This window comes from Aotus nancymaae, unplaced genomic scaffold (assembly GCF_030222135.1).
Source record: "Aotus nancymaae isolate 86718 unplaced genomic scaffold, 86718_ANA_hifiasm-v0.15.2.pri h1tg000018l, whole genome shotgun sequence".
NCBI lineage: Eukaryota > Metazoa > Chordata > Mammalia > Primates > Aotidae > Aotus > Aotus nancymaae.
Window position 1 is genome coordinate 5,819,718 of NW_026988430.1, and position 25,287 is coordinate 5,845,004.

A 25,287-nucleotide genomic window follows, 5' to 3' on the forward strand; every position below is an offset into this window, starting at 1 on the left:
TGAGTTTTGTGCAAATGTTGGGGCTTTGCATTTTTTTTATTAACATTTTCCTCTCACGTGGTTTACATCAATTTATAATAATCTTCATAAGTTGAAACAGAACATAGACAAAAAAATATATCCTTGCCAACTTATTAAAGTCAGATATTAACGAAGGGTCCCATCCCACCTGTGTATCGGCAGGAACTGGCAGCCATCGGCCACTGCCCCTCAAGGACAGGCCGGCCTCAGATTCCTGCGGCCTGACTGGCTGGCACAGCCTGCCCTGTGGGGCACAGTGGCCAAGGTTCTGGGCTGCACAGGCCCCATGTCACAGGAGAACCCGCTGGGGACTTCCGTGGTGCAGTTCAGGCCAGGTCTGGCACCTGACCCCCCCCACTCTGGGTGGGATTATAAATAGGAGCCTTTCACGTTTCTCAGCCCGTCCAGCCTTCTCACCGCCCGTTCTCACACTGCCTCAGCAAGCCTGGGGCTGGGGGGTTCCCTGGTGCCGAGACCTGAACAGGCCTTGTTTGGGAGGTGAGAGGTGCCTGGGCTGGGCCGGGACTCGCTCTGCCCCTTCCTGTCAATCGCTTTGGAAGCAACGGGGAGCTTTCTGTGCCCCACGTGGACACTCGGGAACGGCCAGGCCCTCAGTCTTTAGACTCGCCACACACACTGACACCTGGATGCCATGCAGGGACCTCAGGGATATCCAGGTGCTCGGTCTTTAGACTCGCCACACACGACACTCGGGAACGGCCACTCAGTCTTTCTTTACACTCTCCCCACGACGCTCGGGAACGGCCAGGTGCTGGGTCTTTAGACTCGCCCCACACCAACACTGAGGAACGGCCAGACACTCGGTCTTTCTTTAGACTCCCCACACACGACACTTGGGAACGGCCAGGCACTGGTGTCTTAGCCTCAGGTGGCACTCTTTCTCCTTCACCGCCTGTCCAGGGAGCACGGGCTTCTGGCTAAGCTGCTCACAGGCAGCTGGCTGGTATTTCCTCCTCCTCTCCTCTGTGCATGGCATATTTACTGTTCTGCCCAAGGCCAGAGGAGTGAACGGGATCAGAAAGGGCCCTGCCCCACTGAGCCAGCACCACAGCGCTGGGCCAGCAAACCCTTCCTGACAACAGCCCTCAGCACAGCAGTGGGAACCACTCCCCAATCCTGAGGCCCAGAAACGACTCTGCTGGAGAAGAGCTGTACCTACGGCGACAGCTCAGGCACCTGCAGCTGTGTCTGCTCTCCAGGCCGACGGCCCGAGGCTGGCAGCGTGGCACCTGTGGAAACACGTCTCGCTCCTTCCCAGTACTGAGCAGCGCATCTCCAAGTTGGGAACAGAACCTGTGGGTCCCTACTCTGCCACACAGCGCCAACAGGAGGCCCTAGCAAACCCTGCCCGAGAGGCAGGCGGCCGATTCCTCACTCTACCCCCAACTTCTGGAGTTCCCAGTGTGGACCCAGAAGGCAGCGTCCGGAGGCCAGGGCAGCACCCAAGGGCTGGCCACGGCGGGCCTGTGCCTTCCCTTCCCATGCCCTGGAGCGCCCGCGGCAGTGCTCAGCTGTGGAGAGTGTGTAAAATCTAAGGCAAGAGTGCCACGAGGTCCTGCGGTGCCAAGGAGTGCCTGGCTGCAGCCTGCCTGCCTGGACACCTGCTTCAGCCACATCCATCACCCTTCAGGAAGCCTGGCTCCACTTGAAAAGCCCCCATAACTCGCTGCTAAGAGCTGCCCACCCAAGACTCGGGACTCCCAGTGCTGTGTTTCCTCAGCAGCCTGACTGCCTCCACCCGTTCTTTCCTGACCCTCCGGCTATCTCGATAGCAGGTCCCTTGTGAGTCTTGACACTCCAAGGAAATAGAACACCCGGGAAGGGAACTGAGAAGCAGAAGAAACAGTCAGAGACGCCTCACCGGTAGCCAGGAGGCAGAAGAGTTAAACCCCAGAAGTGGAGATTCCCAAATGGAAAATTCCAGAAATGCGCGTTCCAGCTTTACTGAGCTGGGGATGAGTGTGTGTCTCCTTGTCCAACATTTGCACAGGCAGCAAGGCAAAGCAGGTGTGCTCCCGAAGGCGGAGGTTGAGGAGGGGCCGGTGGCGGCCCAGGGCAGCATCAGGTGGGCCACCGCTGCCCGCCAGCCAGGGCCTCCTCAGAGCCGTCAGGGCAATAGCACGGAACCCAGGGTGCACATGCATGCGGGCTGGGAAGGAGGAGAGGGTGGAGGCAGACAGGGAGGCGGCCGGGGGAGGGCCATCGGGAGCAGGGCCGAGAGAGGAGAAGCTGGCAGTGGCCGCGCAGTGTGAAACAAGAGCCCTCGGCCAGACTTGGGAGGAAAGAAAGTGCTGGAGGACGCGGAAGGACGAGGCGGCTGTCTGTGTGCCCACGCAGGCGCCTCTGCCCTCCCTGCACGACAGGTGTGCAGAGAACTCCCAACAGCACGGAGGGAGCCGGGCATGCTAGAGGCCCGAGGGCGCGAGGCGGGCTCGCTGGCGAGGTGGGGCCGGGCCGGCTTTGTACAAGGTGGCACGAAAGACACACGAGTTCCAGTTCTTGGAAGCTGGCTTCCCTGGAGCCTGGAGTGCTGGGTGTGGGAGTTTTCTATTGCAGTCCTTCAAGTCTGAGTTGGGCCCGGGCTGGAGGGGCTGGCTCTGCCGCCCCCACGGCCGCCCTGCCTCGGGCTACACATCGGTGGAGAAGTACAGTGTGTTCCGCTTGAGTTCTGCGAAGGAGATGGGGGGGTGCTGCAGGTAGTAGAGGAGGACCTGGACCTGTGGAGAGACATGAAGGCTGAGCCCGCCACCCACGCGAGACGACGTGGCCCCGTGGGCTGGCCAGTGTTGCCCTCCCACCCTCTAGACGGTGCCCGCCACCTCCCCTTCCTGGGCGGCCCAGCAGGGGTGTTTCCCTTTCTGCAGCCATGGAAGGCGCCGCGGGGCAGAGGGCAGGGGGCCTAGGGCCCCTTCCCCAACCTGGCCATAAGCTTCCGCTCCATCCTGGGGCAGCCACGGTCTGTTCCCTGCTCTGGGCCCTGGAGAAGCCTCCGTCCTTGGGAGCAGCCTCAGAGCTTCCACACATGCGGACAAGGACCTCCCAGACCCCTGGGCTGGCTCTCCGAGACCGAGGCCCGCCTGAGAATGCAGCCAGCATCTGGGACAGACACTCTGTGGCCTGGTCTAGGCTCAAACTTTTTTTTTTTTTTTTTTTTTTTTTTGAGACGGAGTTTCGCTCTTGCTACCCAGGCTGGAGTGCAATGGCGCAATCATCGGCTCACCACAACCTCCGCCTCCTGGGTTCAGGCAATTCTCCTGCCTCAGCCTCCTGAGTAGTTGGGATTACAGGCACACGCCACCGTGCCCAGCTAATTTTTTGTATTTTTAGTAGAGACGGGGTTTCACCATGTTGACCAGGATGGTCTCGATCTCTTGACCTCGTGATCCACCCGCCTCGGCCTCCCAAAGTGCTGGGATTACAGGTGTGAGCCACCGCGCCCGGCCCCATCAAACGTTTTTGTTTTGGCTTGGGGGGTGCAGAAATGTCTGCAGTCCTCTTCCCGGTGACCCTACGGCCCATCAACCCAGCTTCCCACGAGGGAAGAGGCGTGAGGACTCGTCTCACCCTCCACCAGCCCTGGCCTGGGCACTGCCAGGGGTACCTGTGCCATGACATCATGGGACCAGATGTCCGCCGCCGAGGTGAGGTGTGCTTTGTTCTCCACTTCCGAGGGCCTCAGTAATGTGGGTCCAAACACGGTAGCCAGGTTGTGAAGTGACATTTTGTTGACGGGCTCCTTCTCGGCAACCCTGAAAAGGAGAAGACGTGTGGCGGGGGGATGAAGCCCGTCCTAGCAGCCACTCGGAGCTCTGGGACCCTGGCCTTCGCCGCAGGAGGTCCTGAAGCACACCTGGAAGAGGGTTACCTCGTCTCCTTCTAGGAGTGGAGACCTCTGTGGGGGGATGGGGACTCATCCAGGGGAGTGGGGTCCAGCCATATGCTGACATCTCCAGCTGCAGTGTTCCCCCAAACTGATAGCGAACTGCCTGAGCCCGAGGACCCACAGATACCAACTCCGGCTCCCTTCCCTGAGAGCCGATGCTGTTCCCGCTCCAGCTCCCTTCCCTTAGAGTTGATGCTGTTCCCGCTCTGGCTCCCTTCCCCGAGAGCCGATGCTGTTCCCGCTCCAGCTCCCTTCCCCGAGAGCCGATGCTGTTCCCGCTCTGGCTCCCTTCCCTTAGTCGATGCTGTTCCCGCTCCGGCTCCCTTCCCCTAGAGTCGATGCTGTTCCCACTCCGGCTCCCTTCCCTTAGTCGATGCTGTTCCCACTCCGGCTCCCTTCCCCTAGAGTCGATGCTGTTCCCGCTCTGGCTCCCTTCCCCGAGAGCCGATGCTGTTCCCGCTCCGGCTCCCTTCCCTTAGAGCTGATGCTGTTCCCACTCCGGCTCCCTTCCCTTAGTCGATGCTGTTCCCGCTCCGGCTCCCTTCCCTTAGAGCCAATGCTGTTCCCGCTCCGGCTCCCTTCCCTTAGAACTGATGCTGTTCCCGCTCCGGCTCCCTTCCCTTAGTCGATGCTGTTCCCGCCCCGGCTCCCTTCCCTTAGAGCCGATGCTGTTCCCGCTCCGGCTCCCTTCCCCGAGAGCCGATGCTGTTCCCGCTCCGGCTCCCTTCCCCTAGAGCCGATGCTGTTCCCGCTCCGGCTCCCTTCCCCTAGAGCCGATGCTGTTCCCGCTCCGGCTCCCTTCCCCTAGTGCCGATGCAGTTCCCGCTCCGGCTCCCTTCCCCTAGAGCCGATGCTGTTCCCGCTCCGGCTCCCTTCCCCTAGTGCTGATGCAGTTCCCGCTCCGGCTCCCTTCCCCTAGAGTCGATGCTGTTCCCGCTCCGGCTCCCTTCCCCGAGAGCCGATGCAGTTCCCGCTCCGGCTCCCTTCCCCGAGAGCCGATGCTGTTCCCGCTCCGGCTCCCTTCCCCTAGAGCCGATGCTGTTCCCGCTCCGGCTCCCTTCCCCGAGAGCCGATGCTGTTCCCGCTCCGGCTCCCTTCCCCGAGAGCTGATGCTGTTCCCGCTCCGGCTCCCTTCCCCTAGAGTCGATGCTGTTCCCGCTCTGGCTCCCTTCCCCAAGTGGCAGTGCTGTTCTGAGAACCTTGCCTGTAACAACCCACGCTCGCCCTTTGAGGTAAATATCATCACCCCCATTGTCAAGATGAGGAAACCAGAGTGCAGAGGGATCAGGTGACTTGCAAGTGGTAGAGCTGGGACTGGAACCCAGGTATAGCTGCCTCCAGAACAACACTCTTAACCACTGGTGCTGCTTACTCATGGACCAAGTGGCTGGAGGAAGGGTCACGGTGGGTGGGGCAGGGAAGAAAGGCAGGCAGGGCCTGGAGCCCGCCCGGCCTCCATCTCTAGCCAGACCCAGGGCTCTGCCAGCTGTGCCGGGGCAGGATCAGCCCTCCTCTGGGATGAGCTGGCGCCATCCTCAGGCGGCCTCCCTCCTGGTCCTCCCCCGCTTCTCTTGCTCAATAGCCCAGATGCTCTGCGATGCTTCCCTGGGGTGGGGCTGCTGTCCAACCCATCAGAGGGGCTCTGGTTCTCCTTCAATCTCAGCGAATGTTTCTGGGTGAGACCCACCCACCCTAAGAGTGCCTGTCACCCTCTCCATACCATCATTCCCACTGCCTGCTTTGGAAACAGGCAGACACACTGTGATGCTGACAGGCCGCTGTGCAGCGGGCCAGCCCTCACCACGTGCACGGGGCCCAGATGTGGGAACAGACTGTGCCCAGTTCCCAGGGTAGAAACCGAGTGAATGATCCCTTCCCACCCCTCCCCTCAAGGCTTGCCAAGCGATTTCGGGATTGGTCGGTGCTCTGGTCCTGGCCAAACCAGAGGAAAAATGTCTCACAATGAGAGAAACAAGACACCAGCCCCGGGCGCGACCAGGTCTCCGCTGGCTCTCCAGAGCCTGGCCTAGCTAAGGGCTGAGCTCCAGGAGGAACTGTTTGCCCTGCAGCGCAGTCCCCTTGAGGGGCTCCCAGGTCCTAGAAGGCAGGTGGATTGAAGGGAGGCCCGGGGAGCTCCTCCCCATGCATGCCTGAGGACCCTTCAGGCCACCTTCAGTTCTGAACTTTTGCTGCAGGTACCAACGTCAGCAGCTCTTGGCTGGACTGACCACAGAACGGGTGGTGGGAAGGCAAGAAGGGTCTGAATTAGGATCTGAAAGTCGTGGGTTCTAAGGATGGATATGCCACTAACCCCAGCAAGTCCCCGCTGGCCGAGGGGGCTCACCTTCCCTGTGTTAAGTGAGGTGTGGGCCAGGACCAGTGGGTTTCACATGTTTTCACTGTGGGCCACGATTACACTTTTTTTTTTTTTTGAGACAGAGTCCTGCTCTGTTGCCTGGCTGGAGTGCAGTGGCTCGATTTTGGCTCACTGCAACCTCCGCCTCCCGGGTTCAAGCTATTCCCCTGCCTCAGTCTCCCAAGTAGCTGGAAATATAGGTGGCTGCCACCACACCTGGCTAATTTTTTGTATTTTATTAGAGATGGGAGTTTCACCATGTTGGCCAGGCTGGTCTTGATCTCCTGACCTCATGATCCATCTGCCTTGGCCTCCCTAAGTGCTGGGATTACAGGTGTGAGCCACCGTGCCCGGCCGATAGCACGCTATGCTATAACACAGGACACACGTCTGTTCTCTGTGTAATGGAGCAGAACGGTGGCACTTCCACCCAAGGCCTGGAGTGCGGCCTGACACTATCTGCTCTCCATTTAATTTAGAAAAGGCTACACGGACTGAGTGAGCTACTGGGAGGTGGGACCTGTCGTTATCAACGTGCCTGCAGCCCCTGGCACTCACTCTGCTGTTCTGAGTATCATGTGGCCAATCTCTGAGGTTACTATTGAGACCCAAATATTCTCAAAGCAGAAAAGCATGAGTGCAAGAAGCTGGGAAGCAAACTCTCACCCCGCATGGACGGCCCGACGGCGGCCAGCGCCCACGAGGAGGGTTGAGGTGGGTCCCCCAGCAGGACCTGTACCCCCTGGCTGGGGCCTTTTGGCGTCCCGTACCCCCCTTGGTGCCCCTTCCCCCATGGCACCCCCCATTGGCCCTCCCCTGTTACCTTTTCAAGTGTTCCAGCAGGAAGAGGAAGGTGATGAGGTTGGGGTCGGGCAGGGAGCGCAGCAGGTGCATCATGCAGTTTTCCTTGGCAGCAGGGTCGGACAGGGCTGTGGGAGAGAACGGGCCAGGGTGGTGCTTGGTTCCGGGGGCTCCCCACCAGAGCCCCCGTGGTCACGAGGCTGGGGGCCCCTGCGCACAGCCCAGGCTTCTGGCGTTTGGGGAGCAGACCTCACCGGGGAGGGTGAGATCTGTAAGCAGCTGCTTCCTCCAGGAGGCCTGGGCATGACTCAGCCACAAGGCCATGCCACAACTCAGCCATGAGTCCCGGCCACGACTCAGCCACGGGGCCCGGGCACAACTCAGCCATGGGGTTCGGCCACGACTCAGCCAGGAGGCCATGCCATGATTCAGCCACGGGGCCCGGGCACAACTCAGCCAGAAGTCCATGCCACGACTCAGCCACGAGGCCCAGCCACGACTCAGCCAGGAGGCCGGCTGGCAGGAGCAGACCCTCTTCCTGCAGCTGGCCGCTTGGGCTTGGCCGTGGGGCATCCCTGGCCCTGGTCTGTGTGGCGAAGGTTGAGCCAGCAGGGGCAGGTCCTGCCTGTGGCGTGAGACTGCTCTTTCTCACCCGCTCTGTGCTGGCGCATGCATGTGAGCGGCCTTCCATGAGGTGCCCCAGGAGAGAAGGCCGGAGGGATACCCAGGCGCCTGGCTTTGGACCAGGCGGGCGGAGGCAGAGCCGGCCAGGGCCCTCAGCAGAGGTGACAGGACAGTGTGTGGTCTCGCTAGAAGGCCCAGCACAGCCTGCCTCAAGTGCCCTCTGGCTTGAACCAGCCTCCTCCCTGGCTTTGGGGTGCTGGCTTCTGCCACTCAGGACGGTCTTCCTGGATACCCGAGCTTCCAAGCAGGAGATCAGTGTCCAAATAGGAAGCAGAGGGGGCACCATGGGGACAGGAGGGGCAAGAGGCAGGCGAGAAAGGGTCCAGCCTCACACCAGGTCCCAGCAGGCCACACCCCACCCTCCGGCCCTCAGCCCCAGGCCCCAGTGCCCTGGGATGATCAGCCAGCAAGGGAGGCCACAGGGATTTCTGCTGGCTGGTTCTCCAGCCAGGGAGTCCTGGCCCATCCCAGACTGGCCCCCAGGAGCCCTCAGGGCCTCACCGATGCCCTCCATGAAGGCTAGGTACAGTCGGTCCGTGAGGAGGGGCTCGGGCAGTTCCCGGAAGTAGAGCTTGAGCGTGCCGGCGATGGCGTTGATGTCCATGTCGCTGAGCATGAGCAGGATATCCTTGTTATCTGCAGGGGAGGAGCCACGGTCATGCAGCCTCAGCCTGTTCCGTCCCCCTAGCCCTCCCGAGGCAGCCCCACCCACTCCACCTCAGTGCTGGTCTCCCTCGGAAAGGCAGGAGCTAGGGTGCCCGCAGGTTTCTGTGGGCTGGGGCCAGAGGAGCAGGAAGAGACAGCCTGGGGTCCACCTGCTGTGGCTGCTCGGGAGGGGTGGCCGGGGAGTGAGATTCATCACCCAGAGCTCAGAGTCATGTTCACACTGTGTGGCCCACACCTGCCTCCCAACTGGAATGTCCCCGTCACTCAGCCCCTCTTGCACATTTTCACACGTAAAAGTGTGTTCTGACAAAGCCTCAGCTGTCAGGCTGCCCAGAGGAGCTGAGCACCAGGGAGTTCCCCGGCCCTGCCCCACCTCTCTCCAGGCTCCCGCGGCCCTCTCGGCTCCTCGAAGACTTGTCCCTGCCTGGCCAGTGCAGGTGTCCTGACTATCAGGCACGTGGTTGCTGCAGCCTGAACCAGCAGGAGCAGGGAGAAGAAGCCAGAATGCTCAGGCCTTACCACTGTGGGCCCCACAAGAGGCAGAGCTGCCCCGGAGGGGTTTGGGGCCCGGAGACAGCAGGCAGGCTCACAGCTCTTTCCCTGCGGCTCACGAGGCACCCAGGACTAGCAAGAAAGCCAGTCACGCAGACTCGAGTCAGATCCGAGTTTCAGTCCAGAGCCAAAACCTACAAGTTGGGTCGTCCTGGGCAAGCGACCCGGCCCTTCTGCGTGTCTGCAGCTTCCTTACCCGCAGCGATGGATTAGAGACGCGAGGGGAGGGGATTCCGTGAGAAAATGCAGAAAAAGCACCTGCCAGAGGGACTGGAAACCGACCGAGGCTACTCTACCGTGGGCGGGCCTGGCCTCTCCACGAAGCCTCCTGGATCCCCAAGCGCTCCTTTGCCCCCCACAGCCTGCTGGGTCACAGTCACAGCTGCCTGGCCATGCCTCCCACACTCACTGGCGTCAAAGACGGCCTTCAGTGCCTGGATGTCCGTGGCCACGCCCGATATCCGGTAAATGCCAACCTCCTCGATGCCCCTCTTCTCCACCTCCTCCACGCACTGCCGGACGATGTAGGGGACCTTGGAGCGCTCCCGCCTGGGGTGGGCGTGAGGATGGGTGGAGGGCGGTCCCCACGACAGCTCCCCCACAGCAGCCCCCACCCAGCACACACACACCCTGGGGAGCTTCCAGCATCTGGGATGGGGAGCTGAGGAAGAGGCCACCGCACCCCACCCCAGCCAGCCCATCCCAGCCTGCCTGCCCCAGATAGCCTGCCCACCCCAGTCAGCCCACCCATCCCAGCCAGCCCGCCCGCCCACTCACCCCCTCAGCCAGCCTACCCATCCCAGCCAGGCCGCCCGCCCACCCCAGCCCGCCCACTCACCCCCCCCAGCCAGCCCACCCATCCCAGCCAGGCCGCCCGCCCACCGCAGCCAGTCCACCCCAGCCAGTCCACCCCAGCCAGCCCACCCCAGCCTGCCCGCCCCAGCCTGCCCATCCCTGCCAGCCTGTGCAGGGCAGTGGAGGCCTCGGGCAGGAGAAGGCCTGGGAACTTCGGAAGGGAAGGCTGAGTCTCTAGGGAAAGGGCATCCCCCAGACTCAGATGCTTGCAGGAGGCCCAGCAGGCAGCCTTCATCAGGAGGTGGGTCAGGCTTGAGACAAGGGGCCGGGGCAGTGGGAAATGGGGGACGTGCCCTTTCCCGGGGGCGGCCAGTCCCTGCTGGTGCCGAGCCCAAATGCAGGCCCCCAGCTGACACCTTCCCGCTTATGAGGAGCAGATGATCGGGGGTTTCACACGAGACCTTCCAGCGTTTAAGTGCTGGCCCACGTGCTTCTAAAGGGTCCCGTGAGCATCTCTGCGGCCGCTCTGGCTCCGCACTGGCTGTCTGCCACCGCTGAGCTGGGGTGACAGATTAGACGCCAGGATGGGCACAGGCAGGGAGGGCTGGGGGTGCCCAGGCTGGCGGGGACATGGGGCACCGACGCCAGGACTCGGAGGCCGGAGGCAGCACCTACTTAGTCACCACGCTGATCTTCACGCCAAAGACGCCTGTCTGCTTCTTGGACGGGGTCCTCTTCAGGCTCATATCCCGGCTGGTGAATTTCATGGAGAATTCCACTTTGATCTGGTTGGGGGTGAGGCAGGCACAAGTTCCCCAGGGCGTGAGTGCTTGAGGAGTGTCCCAAAACACAGGGGTCCCCCCAAGACTGCAGATGAGGGTTAGCTCACACCCAGGGCTCCTCAAAACCTGCAGGGCAGCAGCAGGCAGGGCAAGGGCATGCAGGAAGATGGGACTGGTTGAGGTGGCACAGCAGCCCCAGAAGCAGCCAGAGGGTGGGCTGCCTGCCATGCACAGACGATCCCATCCCCCACTCAACCCTTCATCTCACTCACGCCCCTAGAGGACGGGCTGCCCACCTACCTCACAGACCTCGTTCCCATCCCTCACTCACCCCGTTCATCTCAATCACGTCCGTGTGCCAGTTCTTGGTCTCCACAGTTTGTGGGTCCAGCTGCAGAGAGAGAATGTGGGTGAGAGGGTGCCAGTCGGAGGCCAAGCCAGAGCTCTCCCCATGGGTCGGCACCGCCCAGAGCCAGCTACACAGTCAGGAAGGCGGAAGTGAGCGGCTGGGATAAGCTGACATTTACCTGGAAATCAGCCTCAGGGGGCCAAGCTCTCAGGCCCCTCTGGCCCCAGCTGGAGAAGGACCCCCGCCTCGAGGGAGGCAGGCACACTCTGCCAGGCACTCCTGCCCCTGAGACCTATTTCTGACCTGCCAGCCTGAGAGCTGGCCCCTACTACCCCATTTCACAGATGCAGAAACCGAGGCTCACAGAAAGTTAGCACCTCGTCCTCCTCTCCACACTGGAATGATCAGGAGGTGCCAGCCCATGGCGGGGCCCGGCCATGCATGTGGAGGTGCTGAATGAGTGCAACGAAGGGTTGGGCCCTGCTCAGGAGCCTGCCTGGGCCTGGACGCCAGCAAGGTTTTTTTTGGTGGTGTTTGATCTGGTCAAGGGTGAGGCAGGCTTTTTATTTTATTTTATTTTTTTTTAAGACGGAGTCTTGCCTGTTACCCAGGCTGGAGGGAGGTGGTGCGATCTCGGCTCACTGCAACCTCCGCCTCCTGGGTTCAAGTGATTCTCCTGCCTCAGCCTCCCGAGTAGCTGGGATTACAGGCACCCACCACCACGCCCGGCTTTTTGTATTTTAGTAAAGACGGGGGTTTCACCCTCTTGGCCAGGGTGGTCTCAATCTCCTGACCCTGTGATCCGCCTGCCTTGGTCTCACAAAGTGCTGGGATTACAGGCGTGAGCCACTGTGCCTGGCGAATCCTGGCAAGTTTTAAACTCACTAAGCCTCAGTTTTTCCATCTGCACAAGAGGGCCAGCAACAGAACCCCCTCAGTGGGGCAGCTGTGAAGATACAAGGAGCTGACTTGGCCAAGACGCTGGCTCCCCAGTAAGCAGATCCTCTATAGGGGAAGCCCCCAGGCTCAGGCCGGAGCCCAGGGAGGTCAGAGGCACCCCTCACACAGGACTGTTCCAGATTCTGTTTCGGTAACTCAGGGGCCTTTGCACGCATCTGCCTGCACACCTGCAAACTAATTTTGAGCAACTGTGCACTCCCTGGCACATTTTAAAGTCAACATCTGAACATTTCCAAGTTTAAATAGTTGCCAAGAGTATGATTTCCAGAATAATGTCAATATTGCCATCTTAAAATACAAGTGTGACATCATTCTCTCACATGTATTCAGGGGGATCTAAATGCCCTAGCGATGTGATACCCACAATCATCCACTGAAAAAGCACGTGAACAAGCTCTTCTTTCCCTCACGGAGCTCCTGCCTCATCTCTCTCCTTGAACTTCTTTCCATTTCGCCTAAAGAATGTTGTCCTAGTTGATATTTTTATATTTTCAAGTCCTTTGTTCATATTTTGCTTCCACACACACACAAAAATCTGTGTACACTGAAAACCAAAATTTCCTGAGACCTCAAGGCTCCAGATATTCAAAACATATTCAGGATCAGTTAGTCCCATGACTGGCAGTACACAATCAAAAAGGGGGCCGGGTGCAGTGGCTCACGCCTGTAATCCCAGCACTTTGGGAGGTTGCGGCGGGCAGATCACAAGGTCAGGAGATTGAGACCAGCCTGGCCAACATGGCGAAACCCCAACCCTACTAAAAATACAAAAATTCGCCAGGTGTGGTGGTGGGTGCCTGTAATTCCAGCTACTCGGGAGGCTGAGGCAGGGGAATCGTTTGAACCTGGGAGGCGGAGGTTGCAGTGAGCCGAGATCGCACCACTGCACTCCAGCCTGGGTAACAGAGTGAGACTCTATCTCAAAAAAGAAAAAAAAAAGTAAGCTACACATGACACATTTTAATAAATATTAAGTAGCAAAGTAACTTTTTGGTGGAATTCTCTCTCAATGAGATGGGCGGAGCATTTTTTTAGTTCACATATCTGTATGATACTGTCTTTTGCTAGAGTGAAACGAGGTTCGACCTCACTTCTGTTCATGTTTTTGGTTTTAACAGCTGTGCGGGTGCGATGGCTCCTAGCTACATGATCGCAGGAGTTCGAGACCAGCCTGGGCAACGCAGGACCGTGTCTCTAAAATGAGCAAAAAAGAGACGTGAACAATGAAACATTTTGTTCACAGAGAAGCAGAGGAGGCCAAAGAGTCTCATCACAGCCACGTTATGCCATTCTTTTTTTTTTTTTTTTGAGACGGAGTTTCGCAATCTTGTTACCCAGGCTGGAGTGCAATGGCGCGATCTCGGCTCACCGCAATCTCCGCCTCCTGGGTTCAGGCAATTCTCCTGCCTCAGCCTCCTGAGTAGCTGGGATTACAGGCACGCGCCACCATGCCCAGCTAATTTTTTTTGTATTAGTAGAGACGGGGTTTCACCATGTTGACCAGGATGGTCTCGATCTCTTGACCTCGTGATCCACCCGCCTCGGCCTCCCAAAGTGCTGGGATTACAGGCTTGAGCCACCGCGCCCGGCCCGTTATGCCATTCTTGACCTCTTTCCATGTTACCCACCTGAAACTGCATCTATACCTATTATGTGAAATTACTTGATCTCTCAGTTGAAAATTAAATCTTTCATCAGTTTTGGGGAAGGCAAAGAACTGGATACACCTGCCTTTTGAAAGGCTTTGTACATTTTTCTTTTTTTTTTGAGATGGAGTCTTGCTCTTGTCACCCAGACTGGAGTGAAGTGGTGCGATCTCAGCTCACTGCAGCCTCCACCTCCTGGGTTCACACAATTCTCCTGCCTCAGCCTCCCAAGTAGCTGGATTACATGCGCGCACTACCACGCCCAGCTAATTTTTGTATTCTTTTTTTTTTTTTGAGACGGAGTTTCACTCTTGTTACCCAGGCTGGAGTGCAATGGTGCGATCTCGGCTCACCGCAACCTCCGCCTCCCGGGTTCAGGCAATTCTCCTGCCTCAGCCTCCTGAGTAGCTGGGATCACAGGCACGTGCCACCATGCCCAGCTAATTTTTTGTATTTTTAGTAGAGACAGGGTTTCACCATGTTGGCCAGGCCGGTCTCAAACTCCTGACCTCAGGTGATCTGCCCGCCTCGGCCTCCCAAGGTGCTGGGATTACAGGTGTGAACCACCATGCCTGTCTTAAGTTTTTTTTCTTAATTTTCAATTCTTATGTATGTACTTATTTATTTTTATTTTTTATTTTTGAGATGGAGTCTTGCTTCATTTCCCAGGCTGAAATGCAGTGATGCGACCTTGGCTCACTGCAACCTCTGCCAACTGGGTTCAAGTGATTCTCCTGCCTCAGCCTCCTAAAGTACTGGGATTACAGGTACCCGCCAACATATCTGGCTAATTATTTTTGTATTTTTAGTAGAGATGGGGTTTCACCATGTTGGTACGGCTGGTCTAGAAATCCTGACCTTGTGCTCTGCCCACCTCAGCTTCCCAAAGTGCTGGGATCACAGGCGTGAGCCACCGTACCTGACTGTATTTATTTTTCTAGAGACAGGGTCTCACTACGCTGGCCAGGCTGCTATGTTGCCCTGGGCTCAAGTGATCCTCCTGCCCCAGCCTCCTGAAGAGCTAGCATTCCAGACATGCACCACTGTGCAGGCCCTGATTTTTTAACTGACACATTGCAATTGTACACATTTGTGGGGTACAGTTTGGTGTTTTGAGACCACTCCTTCTTGAGGCAGGTCTTTCCACGCATCAGCATAAGCCTCAGGCCAACTCCACGGCACCTGGTCAGATTTACCCAAAGCCCCTCCTCTGCCCTGCTTCTCACGACCTGGCGCTTCCTGGCAGCTTCTGCAGACTGGGCCAACGGTCCCTTCCTGAGTCTTAGAGGGCGCCTGGACACAGCACAGGGGCGGGGGAACATGCAGGGTTCAGAGGTGGGGGGATCTGAGTCTTCCATTCAATCACGTGCATGTGGGCAAGTCAGTCCCCCTTCGTGAACGCCAACTTCCTCATGGAGGTGCCCGTATATCCACGCCGGCCTCGCAGGGTTCTTACGGAAAGCAGTGAGAGCGATGGACCTATCCTGAGCATGACAAACCCTCAACACACAGCGTCTCGGGTAATCGCCACAGCAAACGCGCGGGGTTTCAGCTTTCATAACTGTTCGTCTCACAGGTGAGGACGCTGCGGCTCAACCAGAATGAGGAATTAACCCAGCACACATCTAGGAGGTGAGAGCTAGGGCTCAAAGTCAAGGCCCTGGCGGGTGGTGGCTCACCCCTGTCATCTCAGTACTGTGGGAGCCAAGGTGGGTGGATCACCAGGTCAGGGGTTCGAGACCAGCCTGGCCAATAGGGTGAAACCCCATCTCTACTAAAAATACAAAAATTAGCTGGGCATGGTGGCACGTGCCTGTTGTCCCAGCTACTCGGGAGGCTGAGACAGGAGAATCACTCCAACCTAGGAGGCAGAGGATGCAGCAAGCCGAGGTCACACCACTGCACTCCAGCCTGGGAAATGAAGCGAGACTCCATCTCAAAAAAAAAAAAATAAGGCTGGGCGCAGTGGCTCACACCTGTAATTCCAGCACTTTGGGAGGCCGAGCTGGGCAGATTACAAGGTCAGGAGTTTGAGACCAGCCTCGCCAACATGGTGAAACCCCGTCTCTGCTAAAAATACAAAAATTAGCTGGGCATGGTGGTGGGCGCCTGTAATCCTAGCTATTCTGGGAGGCTGAGGCAGGAGAATCGCTTGAACCTGGGAGGCGGAGGTTGCAGTGAGCCAAGATCGTGCCACAGCACTCCAGCCTGGGCAACAGAGTGACACCCTGTCTCAAAAATAAAAAATAAAAATAAAAAATCAAGGCTCTCAACACCCTCTGCTGAACCTGAAGCTGCAGGAGGATGTGTGAAGTAACAACCTGGGGCACCGGCGGCTGCTTCCTCAGAAAGGAGGCACCAGGCCTCCTGGGGTGCGGCCCCACCCGCTGGGCAGACCTGGGTGCTGGGAGGTGCCCCCAGTGCAGCCCCGCACCCCCCCACCACTGCCTCTTGCAGTCACTTCTGCCCCAGCTGCGAGGTTCAACCCGTGTTTTCCTGGGAGCCTGAGGCTGAGGCCCAGTTCCAGCCCGCCTCCTCCTGAGAGCCTGCTGGAGAGCCCAGGTCCCAGTGGGAACCGTCCGTACTCTCCGCCTTCCTGCTGTACTGCCTCCTGCCCTCTGCAGGCTGCTGGCCCACACACTCCCGGCCTTCTGCATTCTGAAGCTGGGAGCCCCTCAATCCCGGACACCCTCCTGGTTCCTGCCACAGGTGTGGCCCCGGTATCTGCTCAGACCCCTGCCTCACCCCTCAGAGCCCTGACAGTGATGCTCTGTCTCCTGGGACGCCACCAGCCTCCAGAAACCAAGTCTATTTCAGGATATCATTTATACACAAAGAAGGGAGGGAGAGGAACAGGGCACATTTTCCAGAGGAACGCTGCTGCCCTAACTGCTACGCTATTTATAACTCCTGGGAAATGTGGACTCTGCTATTTCCTGATTAGATTAGCGCTGGGGTGGAGGGGCTGGCCCCGGGATGGTGGCGGATGGGACACCTGGCTGCTCACTCTCTGGTCCTGGCAGGCACATGCCTGGGGGTGTCAGATCACCTGAAGGGGGAGACGGGGGGCTGCTGAAGGGTCAGGCTGGGAAGACCACTGAGGGCACAGGGGCAGTGGGGCCTCCGCAGGGTGGGCTACAGGTGGAAGACAGAAACAGGCTGCAGAATATCCTGGAGCCACGGCGAGTGACGGCCGCACGCGGTCACTCACAGCAGCTCAACTATTTTTTTTCTTTTGAGTCAGAGTCTTGCTCTGTCACCCAGGCTGGAGTGCAGTGGCGCGATCTCAGCTTACTGCAACCTCCTCCTCCTGGGTCTAAGCGATTCTCCTGCCTCAGCCTCCTGAGTAGCTGGGACTACAGTTGTGCACTACCTCACCCAGCTAATTTTTGTATTGTTAGTAGAGATGGGGTTTCTCCATGTTGCCCAGGCTGGTTTTGAACTCCTGACCCCAGGTGATCCTCCCACCTCGGCCTCCCAGAGTGTTGGGATTACAGGGCCGAGCCACCATGCCCAGCCAACGATTTTCTTTTCATCTACACGCTTGGCCGTGGTCAGAGCATGACTGCACATTCAGACCTCTCCCAGAGAGCAACGCTGGCCTCGGGGGCTCACGTCCAGGAGACCACCAAGTCCCTGCAGCAAAAACCCAGCAGGCAGAGGCATCGGGTTGGAACAGAGACATCACCTCCGGGGGAACAGGAGTGGAGACCCGAAGGCGTGGGTGGATTCTCTGCCAAGAACCCCCCTGGTGGCTGGTGGAGGCTGCCACGCCTTCCTGGACGGAAGTGGCCTCCTGTTTGGGGCAGGAATCAGGAAGCTGGCCTTGCAGGGGGAGAGGGTTTGAGGCTTCAAGGGCAGAGAGTGCTCCAGGCACATCTGAGCATCTCCAGAGCTGAGTTTTAGGAATGTCCTGGGGATGCCCCCGAGGGTCTCAGCCCTTCCTCCCAGGCCCTCTCTCACCCCTGGGGCAGGTGACCCCACTCCTGCTGCCCCTGGCTGGGGGGCTGCTACTGGCCAGCTCCCATGCTCGCATTCAGGCGCATGCTCCCTCTGGGTCTCCACTCCTGCCCCCTGGGAGGTGGCCGAGCCCCATGCCAAGCCAGCACCCCTGCTTGCTAGGTCACCCTTCCCCCTGCAGTGCACAGCCCTTTCGAGGGTCTTCAGGATGGCTTCTGCCACCTCCTCTCCTGCAAGCCCTCACCCGGAGCCCTTTCGTCCGCAGGAAAAGGCCTTTGGCAGCCCTAAGACAGGGGGGACTTGGCCACTGGGGTCTCAGTGGAGGGGGAGGTGGAGGTCCCGGGCAGCTGGGGTCTCACTAGGGGGTGCAGAGGTCCCAGGCAGCCTTCTGTGGACATCACTTGGGATGCCATCCAGGGCTCACTGGACGATGGGAACCTCAAGACGACATTTGCCAGGGTCCCCAAGGCTCCCAGGCCTCCACCTCCTTCCTGAAAGCTGCTCCACTCAGAAGCCACTTGCTCACTCCCACAGTCTGGGAGCCCCGATGAGCCCTGCCCCCTGCACAGCCTGACCTCCTGCCTCGGGGCCTGCCTGGTCCCTCCTCTCAAGGCCGGTGCCGCTCCACCCTCAGCCCTCTGAGTCCCGGCATCCAGGAGGTGGGAGGACTTCCCTTAGAGGGGGCTGCGGAGGTTCAAAACCCTAAGTGTTTCTTCACGACAGAGGCAGTGAATCCACTCCTCCTGAGAGAGACCCTAACCCTAACTCCAACCCCTAACCCAAACCCAACCCTAACCCCAACCCTAATCCCAAACCCAATCCCTAACCCCAACCCTAACCCCTAAGCATAACCTCAACCCTAACCCTAATAGGAACGCTAGAAAATGACTCTTGGCCGGGCGCAGTGGCTCACGCCTGTGATCCCAGCACTGTGGGAGGCTCAGGTGGGTGGATCACCTGAGGTCAGGAGTTCGAGACCAGCCTGGCCAACATGGTGAAACCCCGTCTCTACTAAAAATACAAAATTAGCCAGAAATCACTTGAACCCGGGAGGCAGAGGTTGCAGTGAGCTGAGATCGCACCACTGCACTCTAGCCTGGTCGACACAGCGAGACTCTGTCTCAAAAAAAAAGAAAAAGTAGCTGACTTCAGAAGGACCTCAGTGGAACTGGCCCCTGGACGGGGAACCAGGTGGAAGGTGGAGGTGTGTGGGTGCATTTCGTGCCCACCCGGGAGGGGCCGCAGAGCCCAGGCCCGAGGCGTCAGTCAGGCCTGACGGTGGGCACACTTCCTATGGCTCCCGGGCCAGCGGCCACGGTGGCAGCCCCAGGCTGGCTTTCCCCTGCCCCCCTCCCCCACGTGCAGCCCCACACTCAGGGGTGGGTCCCTTCGGGACGGGACGCAGGAGCCAGCCTGTCATTAGGGGAGACCACAGGCGTGAGAGGCACGGCGGGGCTGGCAAGCTGGCAACGGGGAAGACAGGGGCTGCCAAGAGCCTGCCTCTCCTCCCTTCGGGGGAAGAAGGATTCCGTCAACGTGGCTGCTCTGAGAGACTCCACGGCAGAGGCAGGGCAGGGAGGGAGGGGTGGCCAGGTCAGCTCAGCAGCTGGATGGGGGACGCAGGTCGGGCTCCATAACCTCCCCACATCTTCCCATGGCCTGGCACCCCTATGCAAGACCAGCAACTCGGGGCCAGCTCGGCTCCTTGCAGCCAAGGTGGGCCCACCTGCCACACCCAGGCCAGCCACAGACAGACTCGGGCTGGCGCTGTGGCCCTGGGCCTCGGCCAGCCTCCCCTCCGACATCTGAGAACTTCCAAGATCCCCGAGCCTCACAGATGGAAGGGGTTTAGCAGCTCTGAACAAGGCTTCTGCTGAGGCAAGTCAGCCTCTTACACCCTCAGCAACCTCCCTTCCCGGGCACCCACTCCTGCCTCTGCCCTCCCTACGTCCACTCCCGCCTCTGCCCTCTCACGTCCATCCCACCTCTGCCCTCCCACGTCCATCCCGCCTCTGCCCTCCCACGTCCACTCCCGCCTCCACCCTCCCCACATCCATCCCGCCTCCACCCTCCCCACGTCCATCCCACCTCTGCCCTCCCACGTCCATCCCACTTCTGCCCTCCCACGTCCACTCCCGCCTCTGCCCTCCCCACGTCCATCCTGCCTCTGCCCTCCCCACGTCCATCCCACCTCTGCCCTCCCCACGTCCATCCCGCCTCCACCCTCCCCACGTCCATCCTGCCTCTGCCCTCCCCACGTCCATCCTGCCTCTGCCCTCCCCACGTTCATCCCGCCTCTGCCCTCCCACGTCCATCCCACCTCTGCCCTCCCACGTCCACTCCCGCCTCTGCCCTCCCCACGTCCATCCCACCTCTGCCCTCCCCACGTCCATCCTGCCTCTGCCCTCCCCACGTTCATCCCGCCTCTGCCCTCCCCACGTCCACTCCCGCCTCTGCCCTCCCACGTCCACTTCTGCCTCTGCCTTCCATGACACCCGCTTTGCTTTTAGCCTCCAGGCTGGGCATGGCTGACCCGGAGGAGAAGCGGACAGAACCCACACCAGGGCTGCTCTGGGAGGCCCCACAGCCAGGCATATCTCCCCAGGGGCCTGGGGCTCCATCGTCCTCAGGGCCAGTCCACCCTCCACTGCCTCCCTGCGCCAGGCAGCCAGGAGGTTTCAGCCCAGAACTGGGCTGCAAGTGACAGCCAGGAGGCCGGCCCTGCCCCGGCGCCAGGGCAGCAAGGGCTGGGGCAGAGAGACCTCTTGAGAAAAGGCGCCGGCCGGGCTGAAGCCACACACAGGCGCCCTCAGCAGCCCGTCCGGAAGGGAAAGGAGCACCCCTGGAGGTTCACAGCCAAGACGAGAGGCCTTCCGGGGACCTGACGGGGAGCTTCATGCCGGCCGCCGCAGGAAGGCCAAGGGCCCGTCAGACCCCCTGGGCTCCGAAGCCTCACTCTGGGCCTGGGTGGTGAAGCGTCAGCGGCCTTTTCTGAAAGTGGCTTCACCCTCCCTGCCCAGGCCAGGAGCACCTTCTGGGCATGGAGCTCACCACTGGGGATGTGAGGGGCACCAGCATTTCAGGGCCTGGGCCGGCTCTGAGGGGCCCCTCCCAGGCCTCCCCTTGCTCTGAGTCTCACGTTCGCTGTCCTGCCTGCTGCAGTGCACAGTGTGCCAGGCTGGGCGCCACACAGAGGCTGACGGGCAGAAGCCCAGCGCCTCCAGACACCCCCATCCAGGGCACGCAGCCCAACACCAACTAGCCACGCAAAGTGGCCACTGTGGGCGAGAGCCTGTGAGTGTCTGAGCTGCCAGGGGCTGAGCGCTGCCCCTCTGCTAAGCCGCTCACATGACCTTGTCCAGGTCACTCTCTGAGCCTCAGTTTCCACATATACAAAACAGTGTGGGCCAGGTGCAGGGGCTCCCGCCTGTAATCCCAACACTTTGGGAGGCTGAGGCTGGTGGATCAATTGAGGCCAGAAGTTTGAGACCAGCCTGGGCAACATGGCGAAACCTCATCTCTACAAAAAATGCAAAAATTAGCCAGGCATGGTTGCCACCACGCACTTGTAGACCCAGCTACTTGGGAGGCTCAGGTGGGAGGACTGCTTTAACCCAGGAGGCGGAGGCCTGTGAGCCGAGATGGTGCCACTGCACCCCAGCCTGGGTGACAGAGTGAGACCCTCCCAGCACTTTGGGAGGCCGAGGCGGGCAGATCACCTGAGGTCAGGAGTTTGAGACCAGCCTGGACAACATAGTGAAACTCCGTCTCTACTAAAAATACAGAAATTAGTTGAGCCTGGTGGTGGGTGCCTGTAATCCCAGGTACTCTGGAGGCTGAGGCAGGAGAATCGCTTGAACGTGGGATATAGAGGGTGCCGTGAGCCGAGATCTCGCCATTGCACTCCAGCCTGGGCAGCACAGCGAGACTCCCTCTCAAAACAACAAAAACGAAAAGAACCCAAACAAACAGGTAAAACAGTGTAGATAATGACAGTGCCTCATAGGTATCACCTCACCACGTCACGGGCTAAGAGTGAGGCCTCATACTCAGATGGGTTCAAAACATGTCATCCCCACAAAAACTGCCTCACGTTCCCACAGCTTCCCACTGCACTCGGGTTAAAGGCTGAGCTCCCAGTCCTGAACCTCAGGGCCTACATCATCTGGCCACTGTCCCCTCACCAGGCTCAGCGTCCGACACCCTCTGTGGCCCCCGCCTGCCTCTGAACGTGCCTCCCTCAGGGTGTGCACCCTGGTGCTCCTTTGGCTGGGAATGCACCATCCCCAGATTCTTCATGGCTGAACTCTCCTTGTCATTTAAATCTTTGTTACTCCTTACTGCATTATCCAACTGTGTTTCTCTCTTTTTTTTTTTTGAGACGGAGTCTTGCTCTGTCCCCCAGGCTGGAGTGCAGTGGCGCGATCTCGGCTCACTGCAGTCTCCATCTCCCGGGTTCAAGCGATTCTCCTGCCTCAGCCTCCCGAGTAGCTGGGACTACAGGCGCACGCCACCATGCCCGGCCTGCGTCTGTTTTCTCCGCAAAACTCGTCTGACGCGTCATGATCTCTTGTGTTGACTGACTCAGGGTCTTGTCTTAGACGCCCTGAGCCCCTCGTTCCTGCAGGCCCAGCATGTGGAAGGTGCCCGGCTGACACTCACAGGCCAGAGGAACCCACTGGGGCTGGGGGAAGGAGGTGGGAATGCCTCCCTGCCAGGGTCGCCTCGGGACAAGGGTCAGGAAGCCCTGCGTCCCACTAGCCCCTGCACCTGAATGGCTGGCGCTGGCCCAGGGCGGCCCTGTGACAGGCTTTCCTGGGTGTCGAGGGTTTAAGGCTTAGGACAGGGAACCTTGAGTCACAGCCAAGATCATATGAATGGGATTCTGGGAGATCGTCCTTCAGCTCCTTCACGGTGCTGACCCCAGAGAACCAGAGAGGTGAGGGATGTACTCCCAGAGCACAGCAGGTAAAGCAGCAGACGCGACACGGAAAAGCGGAAGCCCGACTCCCTGTGGCCTGGCGCCCTGGTTTCTCTGGCACCTTCTGCCACATGAGCCCGAGGGTGGGGATGCTGGGAGCCCATCGGGCACAGCCGGGGGGTCTAGGTGTCATGTGGGAAGGGCGCCGTGGATATCACAGCCCTGCCTGTGCCCATCTGGCATCAGTACCAGCCCCGGCTGGGGTCACTGTCCAGATTCCGGTGCAGAAGCTGGTTCCACAGTCTTGGAGTGGGGCTGGGGAAACGTCCGCGGGGATCCTGGGGCCTCCTGACCTCCCTGCAGAAGCCTGTGAGCAGCTCCACGCACCGCCCTCCTGCCCACCTCGCCAGGACCCATCCTGGAGGAGGGCCAAGGGCAGCAGACCTGAGTCTAAGGCTCACCGGGTCCAGAGCAGACACTGCGTTTCTCCCTGGATTGGGTGGGCAGGTCCCGGGCTCAGGGGACTGATCACATGTTCCTCGAAAGGACTGGGGAGCCGTCAGGACACAAACATCCCAGCCTGATTTGATAGGGAAAAGGAGGCCACAATCCACACCTGTCAAGCCGTTCCCAACCACCTGGGCAGTGACGAGGCCGCTCAGCACACAGCCAGGCCTCTCCAGCACCCACGCCGTGACTGGCACTGGCAGCTGTCCCAGGCCCGCACCTGCAGGGCTCTGGGCTCTTTCTAAAATGTCTGCCCCTGCCTGGGGCCTCACTGCCTCCGGGTACCACGGTGTCAAGAGCTTGGGCAGCTCTGGCCTTTGAGGAACCTCCATGGTTGGCAGGTTCCGCTCTCCCGGGTCCAGAGCCATCCAAAAGCTGGGGCACCAGGCCCAGCACCGCTGGCCAAGCGTCTGTGGACCGCATGGAGGCTGGAGAGGGCCAGTGCCCTCCTACCCTCCGCAGGTACCGAGAAACAGCCTTGCCAAGCTCACTCAGAGCAGGCTTCCTGCCCTGGTGTCCACAGCCCCTCTAAAGTAGCATGCACCGTGTGCATGGGGGTGGCCGTGTCTGGTGGGCTCCGGAACCTTCGTCAGATTCTCAGAGTTCCTGCTCTGTGGACTCAAGCAGCCTCTTGGGAGCCAGCCTGGCAGAGAGGGCAGGAGAGCACTCAGGAGGCCGAGGCAGGGAGGCCTTCCCTCTCGGCAGGTGGGCAAGTGCTGCGGGAACGAGGGAGGGTCGCCCAGCCCCACTGCCCACCTGCCAGCCAGCCCGGCCGCCATCGGGACCCACACACAGGCCTGGGGCACCACCTTAGCCCCTGTCTACGGCAGAGGGGTCGCTCTCAGGGGAGTCTGTGTGAACAGACAAGACACACGATGACGCTTTCTTCCCTCCGGCAGACAGGGAAGGGCGGCGGGCCAGCCAGGCCTGGCTTCTCCTGCAGGAGGCTGCAAGATCATTCCTGACATCCAGAGCTGGATTGTAAAATAAACCAGCCCAAGATGTATCTGTGTCCTGTACTCAGCACCTGTGTACCTCGATGGTCAGGTGATGGGCAGAGGGAACCTGCACATGGCCCGCACACCTGGTGCCGTCAGGAAGAACTGATGAGGGGCGGGGCTGTCCTGCAGTGCCGATCAAGCCAACAAAGAAAGGGACTCTAGTTTTTTTTTTGAGTCTGATTCTCACTCTGTCGCCCAGGCTGGAATGCAGTGCCGCCATCTCAGCACACTGCAACCTCCACCTCCCGCTTCAAGCGATTCTCCTGCCCCAGCCTCCCAAGTAGCTGGAATTACAGGCATGCACCACCACACCTGGCTAATCTTTGCATTTTTAGTAGAGACGGGGTTTCGCCACGTTGGCCAGGCCAGTCTCGAACGCCTATCTCAGGTGATACAAGAAAGAGACCCTCCTCTAAGACCATCATGAGCCTGAAGCTTCCCCAAATGACCCAAGGTGGGCTCTCCACCCCGCCCTTCCTCAGGTGATGCCTCTGATCCTCTCTGAAGCAAAGGCAGCAACTTCCATCACAGGACACTGACTCCCTGTGGGGCTCAGCATTGCCTGCGTCCAGCTTAAGGCAAGCTCTTTGGAAGTAGGGGATTCTCAGCCCCATGTGGCTATGCTTCGAGGCAGAGGCAAGGTCGTCTGAAGCTGTCCTCAACCTCCGCCCAGACCCTGCCGGTTCAGCCTGAGTCCCCATCTCTGGCCAGCAGCTGCCTGGTCTGGGTCAGGAGGCCCTTGGCCTGGGTGCAGAGCCATGTAATGGCCGCAACTTTTCACCAGACAAGGGCTTCTAGGCCGGCCTCCCTTCAGCTCCCACAAGTGACCCAATGAAAACCTGCAGGTGCTGCAGGAGCTGGGCATGGGATTCCCCCTTCAGCCCCTTCCCCTCCGAAGTTCAACCAAGAAGCTAGAAGAGGGAGGGCTGGGCGGGAGAGCAAGGCACTGGCCTGGTCTACTTGAGTGTGATTTGAGGCAAAAAGAAAAAAAATTAAGTAAAAAGGAAAGGAAAGTCCAATCTTGAAGTGAGATACGGAGAGCCCTGGCCGAACCCAAAAACCCAGATGCCACATGGCTCCCAGTGACACGCTCACACAGCAAGCCAGCCGCCAAGTCAGGGGCTGGAATGAGGCTTCGGCCCCAGAACTCTCCTCTGGGGACAAGAGCAGCCCAACCCAAGCCCCCACTGGGACCCCAAGGAGACCTGTGAGCGTCGCTGCCTGCCCTCCCCCAGCACCAGGGGCCCCGCACGATTTACAGGCTCAGTTCTGACAATGAGACCTTCCCATCCAAACAGTCTTCAGCCCCAGCCTGGACGAGCCACACACCCGCAGCCAGCCTTTCGTGAAACTTTAGGTCAGTGGAAGTGGGAGGACCACAG

At 59.7% G+C, this 25,287-nt stretch overlaps 1 protein-coding gene across 3 annotated transcripts in view; it reads right to left on the minus strand.

Annotated features, from left to right (window-relative positions):
- ABR (ABR activator of RhoGEF and GTPase) overlaps positions 1–25,287 on the minus strand; it is a 159,275-nt gene continuing 133,988 nt past the window's right edge. For all 3 annotated transcript variants that reach the window (XM_064378165.1, XM_064378166.1, XM_064378167.1), the window contains 7 exons: positions 10,893–10,952; positions 10,455–10,564; positions 9,394–9,533; positions 8,268–8,402; positions 7,105–7,210; positions 3,644–3,791; positions 1–2,759 (listed from right to left, as the gene is read on the minus strand). In XM_064378165.1, the coding sequence (XP_064234235.1) occupies positions 2,670–2,759; positions 3,644–3,791; positions 7,105–7,210; positions 8,268–8,402; positions 9,394–9,533; positions 10,455–10,564; positions 10,893–10,952 (789 nt within the window). In that variant the 3' untranslated portion in view covers positions 1–2,669. The remainder of the gene's footprint in view (positions 2,760–3,643; positions 3,792–7,104; positions 7,211–8,267; positions 8,403–9,393; positions 9,534–10,454; positions 10,565–10,892; positions 10,953–25,287) is intronic.